Below are 15,318 nucleotides of genomic sequence, written 5' to 3'. Positions count from 1 at the left end.
GAAAGATTGAGAGACAAAATGACACATGTACCCTGAAGCGTATTAGTGCACTTCTCAAGCCTCTAGCGATTTTTGGGTTGTGACCCTGTATCTATTCAAACACCTCAAAATAATCCATGACTTCTACTTTCCACCTTTCAAGGGCAATTCTAACACTTTTTAAGTGTAGCAAGTTCACACTCCACAGCAGACTTATCCCAAAGCTCACAGGACCTGTCAAATTAGTTATTTTCCACCCGACTGGCTTTTTAAACACCACAGATTATGATCTAATAGCACACTAACAGAATGCTATGTGATATTGAAGACTGATGTGCCCCTAATGCATTTATGTGTGTGTGTGTGTGTGTGTGTGTGTGTGTGTGTGTGTGTGTGTGTGTGTGTGTGTGCTCCAGACTATGAAAGCACCGGTGGCTAATACTTAAGCCAAGTCTGCAGTTAACATTGTGATTTGAAAAGGACTAAATGTGTACTTGCATGTGTGCATGATGTGTATGTGTATGTGCTAATGTAATACCACACAAAACATACGGTGCTTGATGCGACCCACGTTGCAATACATATATCACAAGAGAAGTAAGAAGTGAACTGGAAAAAGAAAGGGAGGGAGATCCAGGTCAAACCTCAGAGAAAATAAAAGATGAAGAGACGGTAAGAGGCAAATGGAAAGAGAGAGAGATGAGCTCATATATCTGCGGTGTCCTGCTTGCATTGTTATAGTAAGATCGCTATCTAAACCTCCTATTGCATTTTCAGAACAAAAATCTTTCTTTCCCAGTGCTTTGCCCTAGGCTGTATGACTGTGTTTGCTGCCTTCTTACATATTCCTACTGCATGTAAGTCAAGCTGTTGCCTCTTGACACAGACATTTCCAAGGTCTGGAAATTCACAAAGTAATGAAGCCATGGTTGCTTACTAACTAAGTCATTGGTCATAATTTGGCTTTTTGATGTTGACAAGGACACACAGTCTACACTATTACAAATGGGATAATATGTTTCTTCCGCTGGCTTGGCTGACCAAATATTAAATTAAGACTTTGACCAAAAATGCAACCAATCTAAATTGTTTTTCTAACTTCTTAAGTTGGTTATGGTCTCAGACCAACAGCAAATTATAAGACAAACATACCAATGTACTCAAATATAATCATTAAAGGATAGGTTAACAGTTTTTCAAGTCTATCTTAAAACAAAAAGATCAAATGTTCTGTCAATGTAACTGATAGAGGTCAAAATCCACATTGTGTCCACGCAGTCATTTTGTACAAAAATGCATTTGAAAGTTTTAGGGCTGCTCCCTAAAAGTCGCTGAGTCGACGCAGTTGACATGCTGTTTTTTTTTTTTTTTAAGCCACATCATTATACACAAAATAATGCAGCATGACAACATGACAGGCTGCAAACGTTTACAGTCTTGTCTCTAAATGACCTAAATACACAACTTTGATGGAAACACAGAGGGATGATGGAAGAGGAGGACAGCGCCACGCACAGTGACGGTGTTTCCTGTTCTGAGCTCTCAGCTTTGGTGTTAAATGCAGTAAAGTCGGCTAAACTCCTGTTTAAACAGACACACGGGAGCGTCTCTACCGGCTCCCTACCGGTGATCGACTCTCCGGCTGACAGCGCTGTCAGCAGTCGGCAAGAGAGATGCTCCGCACTGTGTTTGGATTTTATAACTGAACTAATACCAGGACGTAAGCTTTTTATTTCTCTGACGTTTTCACATCACAAACTATGAACAACAGTATAAAAAAAATGCGAGTCTTGCAGGTAAAACATGAGACTCATGCTGTTATATCAGTTTAGAAGTTGTGCTTGATTGTACTGTAACTGTAACTGGGCAGAGCCTCATGGGAGGCTCTATTGAAGAGAGAAACAAAAAGTAATAATGTTTTTAGTATGTAGTCCTATGAGAACACAATATATGTAACGAGATAAATATAGAGAAATATAGATGAGAATATGAGAATACACGTGCACCCCCCCTCCTTCAGAGTCGATGTGTCGGTCTGAATTGCTGACTCTGAGTCGACTGTGAAAATCCTGAGTCAGGGACAGACCTAGAAAGTTTATCTGTATCTATTTGAGCCTTCAGCAGTCTGAGTTAGTCATATCTGCCACATTTACAGTCTTTTTAGCATCAAATTTCCTCTGACAGTGTTTCCTCTGACAGTGTTTCCATGTTGAGCTGCAGTGGAAGTATAGTAACACAAAGAAGGACTTTGGCACTAAGAAGACTTTGAAGACATTGAAATATATCTACTCCATTTGACTAATTTGGATGGCTGAGGCTTCATATTAGCTTCAGATAAACAAGTTAAAGCGACTATATCTACATTTGACAGCAGTTCATAGATGAATATAAAGCAGTTCTTAAAATGCTAAAAACATACAGTACCAACATATTTTCAAAGATCACAAGAACTTTCTGAGTGAATGTTGCTGTAAAAGCTGTTGCTAAAGTACAGTAAGTATGACCTGAGAATAGAGTTTGTGCACTTAAAACACAATGGATGACGCAAGCCGATACACATGCTGCAATGGGGAAACAATTTTCTTGTACTTTAAGGTTATTAACTTTTTCAAGTTTCAGGCAGAAGTTAAAATGACAAACTAGAGAGTCAACAATAACCCACAGCAGGCTGCAAAACACTGGTATGTGGAACATTTGGACAACTGGGAGTAACATGATTCGATTGGAGAAGAGAGAATTTGGTTCACTCAGCACTGATGAACGATTGCAAGATGGCATTTGTAGCTATAGACCACAATGAATGGGGTAAATGGTGTGTGAAATTTTGTGAATGTATTCATGTCGCACCACCGGCAGCGGCGCCGTATGTTGTTTTGTCCGAGTCAGAAGTAGCAAGAGTCAAGAGATGGGATAGAAGTGATCTCTTCCTGTGTTCTACAAGTGTGAACAATGTCTGTACCATTTGTTATTTATAGGGGTCAAGATCTCTAAAAGCAGAGAAGGAGGTAAGTTGGAGCACTTGGGGGTTTGTGAACACGAGCATGCACGTGTGCGCACATGACAGCAAATGTCTAAAGTCGTGCTTTTTTTGCACTTGTGAGAGCATGGCTTTGTGAGTATATATATAATTTGAAGCCAACATATGTGCTCCATCCATGCTCATTCATACAAAATCTAACGCGAGCATCAGCTCAAACACAGCCAGCATACAGAGCTGGCAGCGTGCAATGGGAAAGATGAGAAGATCAGTCTCACATGCTGTTTAAATGATGTTTTGATAAATAATGCAGCCCGCACGCTTCACATGTAATTCGACATTGGCTGCACCAGTCGGATCCCTGTCGCGCTCTGCTCTGAGTGAAAGGGGAATGAATTCATCACAGTTATTTGTCAGTACCGCCAGCTTCTTCTTCAGTCAGCCTATCAGGTTTCATCATCGACATGATTTGTAAAGAGGTTGAGGCTGTCTTGTGATGGGCCCTTTCATGATTTGAAATAGGAGCTGGTGTGGAAGCTACTTCATATGCTGTTATTGTGCCACTTATTTGGCAGGAGGAGAGGACATGGTAAGTAGGTCATCAGGATTGTGATGGTGGACCATTCTAAGAAATAATATATTTGTATCTTACTCGCTGGAATGAGTGATAGACAAGATTCATCAGTCTACAAATCCAAAGGCAGAATGAGGACAAATGTTCATTTCCCACTCAAAGACAAATATGACAGACAAAGGAATACCTGATATAGTCTGATAAGTGTCTGAGTGAGCATTTGAAACTCCTATAAAAAGGCTGAGCAGGTACTGATTCGAAAGTGTAATGAGTCCTGTCCCATCCTAATCCATTTTAAGTAGTCTAACAACTTTCTTTTTGCATGAGATGACTATGCAAATACTGACTCTAGGTTAAACTGGTCCAGAGCCAGCTGGAGAGGTCCTCCACCTCTTTGAGTACAATTTTCATCCTTTACTTTCACTTCCAAATGTGAGTTTAATTTCTGGTGCTTGAACTGAAAATATCTATTAAACAAACACATTCATGATATTTTACTTAATTCCTTATCCCATTTATTCAGATAAATTGAGGGCCATGCTGTGATTATCTTGTGTAAGACTAGCTGTTCATAAGATGTCATGTTTTGATATTTCACTGTAATTACTGTTAAAGGGTCAGTTCACCCAAATTACACTTATCTTAGTGATGTGTGGCCATGCATATAATTTTGGTGCTGTGTGCTGAATTTTGAGATATCTGTCTCTAAAACTTCTTTATGCTCTTCAGAGCAGTGAAAAACTAGACTAGACTAGACTGTAAATGCTTCGCTCATAGAGACTGAGGACAATCGCTTGAGGACTTGTTGTTAAAACTGGGTGGAAACAATTAGAGAGTTTGAAAAAAAACCCTGTATTGCAGAACCAAACCAAAGCCTTTAGAGCAGCTCTTCATATTGACGTGCAGTTCACTACGGCAGAGAATGGGGGGAGAGCATCATTTCCAGTAAGGCGTGTCCCTGACCAAATGTAAGGGGGGTAGGTTTGTTAGCCGCCATTCTCACTGCCGTTCAAGCATCTACAATGCATTTAGAAATCCCTAGACTTCAGTGGGCCAAAATCTCCAATTGTCTGGTATCATGAGCGTGAAAAACATACAGCACAGTTGAAAAAAAAATCTCAGACTCAGAGTGGTATCAATCTTCACATCTAAGTCTTGGGAAGAAAGTGAAGTGTACTCCTTCAAGACTGATTGCATTTTCAGGCACTGACCAAGGTGTACCACCCCCATGTTTCCTCACCAAGAACTTCAGGGCTGTGCCTAATAATAAATCCCAATTTAAGCCCTGCATAGACATATATGACCAGATCCTGTAGTATTGTAAATATTTGAGGCTGACACTGCGTCTCTTCCAGGAAGTGAGGTGGGGATACTGCATTTCACGGAGGGACAGAGAAGCATGTGAGGGCCACTCTAACTATCTGCGCCTTGTCAGCAAAATCCCTCTTGTTACCATTAGCAACCACCAGAACAGGACCCCTCACACTCCCTGGGGAGACAATATGCTTGTTAGAGAGACAAAGGATGGAGGAAGAGAGAGAGCTAGCGTGTAGGATGGGGGAATGGGAACATAGGGAGGAGTAAAGATGGTACTGGGAGAGGAGGGGGGAAGAGGAAGAGAGACGGTGAAGCAGGAAGATGTTTTACATAGTTTTAAAACAGCAGTGAATGCTTTTTTTTTAACATCTCTGCATAACGTAGAGGACATTCGATGAGTTGAATAAACATTACATTTTTTTCTGGGGGGTTTTAATGATATCATAATCCACCAAGAGAGATATGGCAATTCAATCGGTCAACATAACAACAGCAAGTAGGACAAACTCACACCAGAAACCTCACATACTGTATCAATTTTCAATGTCAACGGACATTAATAGGTATGTGAGAGGCTGAAATTGAGCCTGCCAAATTTACTTCAATGAAAAGCAATTATAATCCCGGAGGTACACAATGAGTCCGCTGACAGTTGGCAAATCACCCAGTCAGTAACCCACGTCAACCCAACACGGCTTACAGATAGAGACAAAGGGAGAATGTCAGCAATTTGGCAAAAAAACAGATTAAATTATCTGTGCTTGAACATAAGAATACAAATTATGAGAATAGAACTTAATCTGCTATCAGCTCATTTTGGCATTTTTGCTTCATATCAAGCCATTCTGAGAAATCCTGTGTGAAACCTTCATGAAAACCTTGATAATTTAGAGAATAATCACACTAAAACTTGCGTTGTATATACAGTACAGAGGTAAGTGTCTGCAGACAGCTGTAGTATAGGAACAATGCAATTGTTAACACCAGTTTTCTAATTCCTATGCAGATCAAAAGCCTCATCAAGACAAAGACAGTGATTTAAACAATAAATTGCAGCAGAATTAGAATTAAAGCCTTTGGGGGAAGCTTTGTCAACTGTGGCATTTTGTAGCCATCCACAACCACAATTTTAACTGATGGTATTTGTCTCCACAAGTGTATTCTCATCAGGCAGAGACAAAATCACATGTGGTTCCACAAGACTATATTAAAACAAACTAAGTCCCAATTCCCTGTACAGAGAGCAGGAGAAAATGAAAACTTTCCAGGAGGGAAATCGTCTATCTACAGTGTGTGTCTGCATCACAGCTTGAAGAACAGTGACAAGAAGAGTGGTGAGTTACACTGAGTTTATGTCAAGTAATTGACCATTTTTTCTCTATCTCTTCTATCTCTTCATCTGAGTGGTGACATGTTGATCTTACACACACACACATACATCATCCTACCTGCAGTATCTGGCAGCGGTCCGAGGTGCAGTCGATGTTCTCACAGGGCTGGTACATGCCCAGTGTCACACAGTTGAGCAGGATCACCATGATGCTAATCCTCTCGAACCACGTATTAACAGGACTGGGGTTAAGGAGCATTGCAGCTGAGGAGAAATGCACAGCCAAACACATTTCAAACATCGCTGTAGAGGTAAAATAAAGGGTGGGTAATCCCTAGCTTACCACAGCTACTCTATTGCAGGCCATGGAGGATCGATAGGTGGGTCTATCTGTCCCTATATCAAAAATCAAGTGTTAATACAAAATAATGGTTTTTATTATACATCAGTATTTGGAATATAACAGAATATTAAAACTGATTGATGTGGATTAAGTTTAAACTTTAAGCAGTTAGACTAATGTTAAATCTGCATTAAAAAATGTCATCCTGCGTTTCTCCGTCTTCTCTCCTCAACCCTTCATTCATTCTCTGGAAATACAGTATGTTTTCTGTTTTAAATATCTGACAGTGCACGAAAAAGCACGTTACTTGAATTGTGATAATTAGCATTACGGCAATTATTGATTAACAACTTAATGTCAAAATGTCACAGGAACGTAGGTTAGAAGCTATGAAGATCAAGCTAACGTTCATTAGCTTGTTACTTTCTATCAAGCTAACGTTACAGTAAATAAACAAAGTGGACGGTTAAAACAACACTAAAAATGAAATGTAAAGATACCTTTAAGCTAACTAACTCTTAACTTGCTATTTACTTCGTGTTTTGCCGCTAGCTTCAGCGCAGAGGGTGCGTTTGATTTAACTCTTGCATAGCAGTGGGAGACTGTCATGAACATACAGTGTCATACTATCATTACCATTTTCAACATATTGTGAATATTTGGCTCGGCACCTCTTCTTTTATTCACCAAAGTATGAACAAGTAATATACAGATTCTCATCACAAGTCGCAGTATATGCTTAACTGACTCATTCACAGCATGTTCGCAACTCATCATGAGAGCTGAGAGGTCACGCGGCCGCCACTCTGCCTGTGAGCAATTCATCAATGTAAATGAAGATGAGAAGTATTTTTTTAGTCAACCTATTTTTTACCACATAATTGTATGACTCACAAAATCAGACTCAGAGTAAAAGCATGCATTGCCCAAGTCTGCCAAGATACAGGACACCTTTTGTGTTATTTATTCAAAATGATAAGAGATCCAGCAGTATATACTCAGAATAATAATCATAAAAAACAACTGTTGTTAACAAATTCAAAATGCTGCCAACATAATGAAAGATTTTCCTTAAGCTGTTGTTTAACAGGTATAATTAACTATGTGTTTGATTTACAGCCTGGCAGCTTGCAAGTCATGGCTCACTTTCACTCTCCCTCTCTATCTTTTCCTCTCTTCTCACCTTACAGAGCTACCTCTTCACAATGCATTGTGCTCCACCAGCCTCGTTTACACCTGTGCCATATCCAGTGATGCACATATTGCACATGCAGTACAACACAGGCCTTCTTTACATGTTAATACAAGATTGTTATTGTGTCATTTTGATGCGATACAAACATGAGCAAAACTGAAAAGGCTAATTCGCATGCTAAATTTATATTATGCATATGGTAGGAGGGTTTGTGCGTGCAACTGTGTGTGTGTGTGTGTGCGCGTGTGTGTTATAATCACTGTCATGCAGTTTAAAACGTTGACAGTTTGTCCCTTCTTTTATATCTTAAGCTGTCAGTTTAAACAATATGTTCTTGTAGTTCTTCATCCTCTTAGGTCTCCACTTTTTGTCTTGCTTTTATTATATATAAACAGTATATATAAATATTATTTGTTCATTTTACAGATTTAAGCTTTAAGTCTTGTATTCAAATGAACTTTGCACTAACGAGTCTGTGTGTGGCATGCAACACAGCTTCCTACAAATGCAAATAATCTTTACGTGGATGATTACTACAGATATTTGGTATCCATTATCTAACCCAGCACAAATGTGCAAAATTGTATGTATGAAAGATGTATACCCAAGTAAGAAAGGCAAAACCAAGTGTGATTTAAGTCTACCTCTACCACAAAAATAGATGTCACTTTGCACATAAATTATGGATAAGAGGTGGTCTGTTCGCAAAATTACACTGCTCTAACCGATCTGCATAAACAGATCTGCATATAAAATACAAGAAGAAAAAACACTCACAAAAATACTCAAAAATCTATTATTAAAAAGTATCAAATAAAACTTTAAAACATGCACAATCTCAAAGATGCTTAGCTCTGATGTCTCTTTACTTGGGAAAAGTTACTATTCAACATATTTGGGATATTTTCACTGAAAGAAAATATATTGTGTCACTTATATGGTGAATTTCCTATTTTCCCTCTGAAACATAAATCAGATTAAGTGCTTAAGGACCTGCAGAGAGAGCATTAACTTTCAGTTGGGTAACATCTCAATGGGTAACCCCTGACTGAACCTGCCTTGCACAGAGACCCACATCATTTCTAATTCAACAGAATTCCTAAGGACAAAGATAAAACCTGAAATTGAAAAAAAATGAAGTGATTTAAAGTGACTTTGTGCAGCTCAAGTGTCTTCTAAAGGAATCTTTTTGGAAAATCTTATCTGACGATGCTTTGTGCAACACATTGTGTGGTTGAAAACATCTTTGTTATTCATTTTTTAAATGTGTCTCTCTCCCTTGCACACACACACACACACACACACACACACACACACAAACACATATACACTTCATTAATCTGTATGAGTTTCCTTCCCACTAGCTCCTGTCTGCTGTCTCTGCTATCGCTTTAGCACTGCTCTCTGGGGGTAACGCAGTGAAATGGGGAGAAATAAAATCAGTACAATGCGAGGGAAGAAATATTTTAATCATCTCCCTTCTGCCTTCCGCTCTTAGTTTCCTCATCTAACCACTACCCCCGTCCGTCAAATGGTGTCTTACCCCTTTGGGTTACAGTGTTCTCTCTTTTCCTCTCTGTAAGTCTTCTCTCTCATTTCATTTCACTTTTTCCTGCTTTTCTTTCTATCTCTCCTTTTCTAAGCTTTTCATTCATTCCCAGGTGTGACACAGCAAACGATGGACAATTTTGCCCTCACAGCAAAAACAAACGCAAACACTTTGGGACACATTATACCTCAGTAGGCAATGAAAAATCAATCAGGCCTTCGTGTGTATAAATGTGAGCGTGTGTTTACTGTATACGTGAGCGCAGCACTCCCATAGCACAACTAAAGAACCTGCCCTGAGGTTCTGTGCTAGCAAATCAAGAGCCAAGAACAGAGGCAAGGTATGAACTCTCACAGAAAGAAAGAGTGAGACAGTCAGTATGAGAAAAAAAAGAGAAATGAATGCAGATATACAAACAACGTTGAAGAAGACTTGTTTGGGACTTTGCTATGCACAAACAGAAGACAGGAGACAAAGGACAGAAGTTATGCCGGCGCCAAGCGTCTGTTTTGCAATTTCTCAGTGATCTCCACACAAATAAAAGTCTTTGCAGAGCAGCTCTGGAGAAAACAGACAACTTCCTCCACATTCCCTTCATTACATGAAAAACACCCCTCCTGCACACAACCCTATAGACTCCTCACCTTCAACCCATCAAAGTTAACAGTATCAGCAGCATCTGCACTGACGTGAAGTGACTCAACGCTGATTTAAGTTCAGTTTCTTTGTCATACTGACCCCGAACCTTTCCATCCCGAGGGAAATGAAGCAGCAGGCGGCTGACTCACACCCAGCTGATTCCAGAGCACTAGCTGATGGCTGGTCATGTCACTTCTTAATCATGTTGGGAGAGAGCTAACTGAGTCTGACACTTTGAGGAGGGGGAAAGGAAGGAAGGCATGCTGTTATTGAGCTTCAGCGTTTAATTTGATTGTGGTTTTAAAGCTATCACTTGTGAGATTTTTTTACCTCAAAATGTCCAAGTTTCCACTCAGGGTTCATCCACGTGTGACTGAGAAGGTTAAATTTTTCTGTCTTTGTCTTTCTCTCTCAAATCGCATCTTCTCTCCCTCTCTTTCTCTCTCTCTCTCTCTGTATGTCTAATCTTCTTAGGATATGGACAGGGCTTCCTCTCTATCTTTTCTCTCTCTTTCCCCTCACTTCTTCTCCATGTCTCTACCTATTTTTATGCCTGTCGCTCTGCATCAATGATGATTTCATCAGACACTTGCTCTCCTCTTTTATCCTTTTTTTCCACTGGTATGAGGCGATCCAACTTTATCAAGCTCTCCCTTTTTTGACAAAACATTTCACGATTGTCACTTTGTGTCACTGATCCTCTTTATGTCTCTCTGTCTGCCTTTCTGATGTATCCAGATAACAAAAAGGCGCAATGAGAAGTCTCACTTTGACCCTATTTTCCACACCCTTAGTAGGAAAACTTGTTTAGAAAAAGCAAATTATTCTTATCATCACAATGACAAAATGGAGGGCCACAGTGCATGTGTTAAACAAATTTATTACCTGAGTGCATTTCTTATTTATTTTGTCCCTAAAAAAACTCTCCACTCCCCCTGGTTGCAGCACATAAACATTTTCGGAAACAGTTATTAACAGCAATGATTGCCTGTTTTTCACTCCCCTTTTTTCTAGTCTTGTGAAATAGTTACTAGATGTGTCAGTCAAACCAGAAACCTTTTTTTCAGGACCAGCTATACTCTCAAATGTTATGTGATTGACATTTTAAAATCTTTAAGTTCTCTGAAAGGACCCATATATGTGCATAACAAGTTTTTAAACTTGTCGAATATATGAAGGGATACAGTGAATGTTAGTATGTCAGAGACATGAAAAAAAAAACCATGTTCACAGGATGATATACCTTTGTACTGCAAAAGTTTGTATGTACAGATTAAAATTACAAACGCTATCACATTTGTTTTTACACTGTTAAAAATACTTGCTGCTAGTAATCAATTTTTTTAATAGGAAATAAAAATAAATGTTACTACTGATAAATGTTTGTATACCTGAATGATTCAAATGTATTGTTAAGAACTCACAAAAAATCAATTCTGTTTATTTAGAATTCTAGCAATCGTATAACTTTAAAAAATGGACTAAAAAATTTATATTAACCATCTACAGCATAAAGAACATAGAGTTAAATGAAAAAAAAACAACTTATTTGCAATTCAACAGAGACAGCTAAGTGACTCTTGGAAAGCATGGAAGGAATTGATTTCTACATTTAATATCTATGAGTTAAGTATTATAGTAAATATGGACATTTGGTGTCATTCAGCTTCTATCCATTTTGTTTTCTGTCATGTGTAATGATGACTGCTCCGCTAAGACTGAACAGGAAGAAAAGACCTTCTCAAGTTGGCTGCATGATAATAATTTGGCTTCCTATTGGTGTAAATAATTAAAGAACCAAATTCTATTTCAGTATGATACTTTTCTCTCCTGTAAAATAGTAAAAGTGATGTCTGTGTGTGTTTCAGCTTGTGTGTGTGTGTGTGTGTGTGTAGGCATTTAGATAATCCATGGACTCCATTAAATGGATGCACCAAATCAACAGCGGCGTGTGTGTGTGTGTGTGCTTGTTAAGAACAGGATGACTCATGACTGAATGAGATCTCTGTAATTTACAATGAGGCTTTTCAGCAGAGCTCCCCTCCTTAGTGCCTGCATGTGTGTGCGTGTATGTGTGTGTGTGTGCGCGCGTTCCTGTGAAAACCCTCAGGATCAGTCTCATTCAAAGTGAATCAAAATGACATTCTACTTCTCACTGTGGCACTGAGGCCTGTGCCTGTCTCTTCTCCCGATGAGAACACAGCATGATAGGTCACACATTGTTACACACGCATGTACACACACAAACACACACACAGTAAAGCCGTACTTGCAGCATTTCTGCCTCCTGATACGACATACAGTACACAGACATAAATAGACAGATAGTCATACACACATCTTCCTCCACCACAATTTTTGTGACAACCACTGTCCCATCTATGCGGCTGTGTTTTCAAATTCACTGTCTTAAAAAAAAACAAAAAAAAAAAACATTTTTTTGGCATGTCACCCACTGTGTGTGACACAGTGAAGAAGGTCTCAGCTGCTGGAGGATGAGTGATATCTAGGTCAACCAGTGTTCACGCTGATCCAGAGTGTGTCTGCCCACTGTCCTTGGCATCAACAGTCACACTATTGTTTTTACTCTGTAACTGCGTTCTACGCCCTTGCTTCTCTACCTGTTGCTCCCTATTTCTGTGTCCCTAGTAGTGGGGCAGACATACCAGGGATCTCCCCACCTCACCTACTAACTGTTATACCTCTATTTATACACTTAATGTCCTAGTATCTTGTGGGGAAATCGATCAATTAGTCTATCTATGTGTCTGTCTGGGAGGCTTGTGGGCTGGTTTCCTATCTGTCTGACACTCTGGCTGCTCGGCCTCAATTCTAATCCTTTGTGGGTCCACAAGGCTTTTCTGCTCATCCTTGTCTGTCTCTGTTCAACTTTCATTTATGTGCTGATCTCTACCTTTGTCAAGAAACTTGCAGTTCAACAACAATTTGCATAACACTCACTATGCACCCTATCTATGCAAACAGCAGTGCAAAACTGAATGTAGGCAGTGAACAAGCATAAAAACTTGCAAAGAGGCAGGAGCACTTTGACGGTTATGCAACGCAGACTTTATTACATGAGCTGACGTTTCAGCACAAACATGCCTTCTTCAAAGCTTAAACACTGAACCAAATCACATCATTAAAGCTTCCGGGGCAGCTGGATATGCAAGTCTTTGCAAAAAGGACAATTACAATGAATAAAATCTCAGAGAATTCTGCATACAAGGACATCTCTTATTGTATATCCTTCAACCCTACAAATATATTGAGTAGTATGGTCTAGAGAAACCAACAAAGCAATGAAAAAGATTTACTGAATATAAAGAGCAAAACCCAATATGGGTGCAAATAAAAAGTAAGGGAGCACAAATGTGCAAGGAATATACAAAAGTTATCAAGACGTCTTGTGCAGTTGAGCACACCTCCCTTCAGTTTTGAACATGTTTGTTACAAAATGGACTGCCCCAATTTAACCTTTGATGATGACATACCAGTTGGCCAAAGGAGCAAACACATAGTGGAGCACCTGGATAACAAGTAAACCACCATCTTAAAAGCCTCAAGCAAACTGCAGTATACTGTATGTTCTGTAAGTGCTGCTATGCTTGTCTCAGCAAATGTAACTTTTACCTCACCAGCCCCAGAAAAAAAATGCTCATGAGGATACGCTCGCACTCCTATACACCCTTTTCTGCCCCTCCCATTCAAAACACTATTTGAAATTTGAGGGATTATATTTTTGCATATTCCATCCGCACTAAAATCCGTCTTTGCTTTTCAATAACACTGTTGGCAGTCTTTAAGATAAGACCTTCTTCAAAATATAATGGCTTTTAGAAAAGAGTGTGTCAAAAAAAAAAAAGAATATAATTGGGTCTCAAATGTCCAAGAACCACAGGTTTGCCCTCCCAGCACCATGAAAAAATAGCAGGCTATAAAAAAAGCTTGCTTTTTAACTTTAGTATCTTGTTATTCAGTCAAACAGGGCTCAGTGCAGAGTGCTTAGATTAAGTTAATGTCACTCAAAAAAACACACTCAAAAAATGTGCAAAATGTAAAGTCAAGGAGATAGGTAGATAGATAGATAGATAGATAGATAGATAGATAGATAGATAGATAAAAGGCATGATGAGGGATAAGGTATAGATCGGTACAGCACTCAATGCATCCACTGCACAGGACCATCAGGGAGACACGGATAGATGTAAAGTAGACTGCCATAATAGCCAATATCAAACAGTTAAAACACATGGATTACAGTAAATGATGACAAAAAAATGTTTTATTATGGTAAAATTGCTCTTAAGTCTATAAAAACAAAGGTGATGAAAGAATTGGAACAGGTTGTTCTTCAAATGTAACTTGATTTGATAAAGACATGGATGGTTTGCTAAAACTAGCTTGATTTCAATATATTGTTCATCACAGCTCTGTGCTTTCTATCCTTCAACTTTCTGGTCTGAGTGTTTATTGTTCTAGCCAATATTTAATAACAGCCCATGACTACAACCCCTGTAATCACTCTTAGTGTAGCAAGTGTGGAACCACAGCTTCATTTTTTGCATCTTAAAGTAGTTTGATCATTCTTTGCTGTTTTTGAATAAAGCCTGTGTGATAGTAAAGCGTCACTGTGGATAGACAAGCAACCATTTCTTTGCAGATTTTTGTTTTTTTGCCGGATAAAATTGGTTAGTCCTCTCTTAGTACCTACTTTTTGCCATGTAGCTGTTAAAACTGAATGAATAGCCAGTCAGTGGACAGGCTGTCCCCTATTAGCCAGTTTAAAAAAGGAGTGCTCAAGCTTAGACTAGCAATCTGGAAATTCTGGCAAATGCCAGATGGGCCGGCCCCCCTAGTGGGCCACAAGGCCACCAGTGATGTGGGAAAAAAACTGGGAAAAAAATTCAACCTGCTGCTGTGGCCCACTTGATGTTGGAGCAGCCCATCTGATTGGGGATTACACAGTCCCAATTGTCAATAGGCCACCTATACTGTAAGGCAGCACCCCCCCCCCCCTCAAGTGGATGCATCCATCCATGTAATGTCAGAGGTCAAGCAGGAAATAATCAAATCACAACAGAAAGAGTGGAGTTTGAATCAAAAATAACGCTAGCTTGTACAAAAAGTGAAAAGGTGGAGCAGAAAAGGTCAGAGAAAAGTAAAAAAAAAAAAATCTTGTGGCTGTTGCTGCAAAATGTTTTAAGTTAACATATCAATATATCAATGCCACTGCCATGCAAAATCCTGTTAGCATTAGCCTGCCTAGCTGCAGTGATAACATTAACAGACCACTGCTAAATGAAGAGGAGGAGGAAAGAGTCCGGACAGATGAGCAGGCTGATTCCAGTGGGGAGCAGGAACAAGAAGAGCAGGCCGCTGCCGAGGACAAGCGAAAGGTGTATGACAGCGTCC

The 15,318-nt window shown here is 39.4% G+C and overlaps 1 protein-coding gene across 12 annotated transcripts in view; it reads right to left on the bottom strand.

Annotated features, from left to right (window-relative positions):
- cacna1ia (calcium voltage-gated channel subunit alpha1 Ia) overlaps positions 1–15,318 on the bottom strand; it is a 125,501-nt gene that overhangs the window by 79,105 nt on the left and 31,078 nt on the right. For 7 of the 12 annotated variants that reach the window (XM_042392178.1, XM_042392176.1, XM_042392179.1 and 4 more), the window contains exon 1: positions 6,296–6,799. In XM_042392178.1, coding sequence (XP_042248112.1) covers positions 6,296–6,478 — 183 coding nt within the window. In that variant the 5' untranslated portion in view covers positions 6,479–6,799. Of the gene's footprint in view, positions 1–6,295; positions 6,802–7,054; positions 7,105–7,156; positions 7,652–15,318 lie in introns of those variants that run through there. The other 5 variants (XM_042392182.1, XM_042392183.1, XM_042392184.1 and 2 more) reach the window with 4 other exon arrangements.

The sequence above is a fragment of the Thunnus maccoyii genome, chromosome 18, assembly GCF_910596095.1.
Source record: "Thunnus maccoyii chromosome 18, fThuMac1.1, whole genome shotgun sequence".
In the NCBI taxonomy this organism is placed as follows: Eukaryota; Metazoa; Chordata; class Actinopteri; order Scombriformes; family Scombridae; genus Thunnus; species Thunnus maccoyii.
This window is presented reverse-complemented; position numbering and strand designations above follow the sequence as displayed.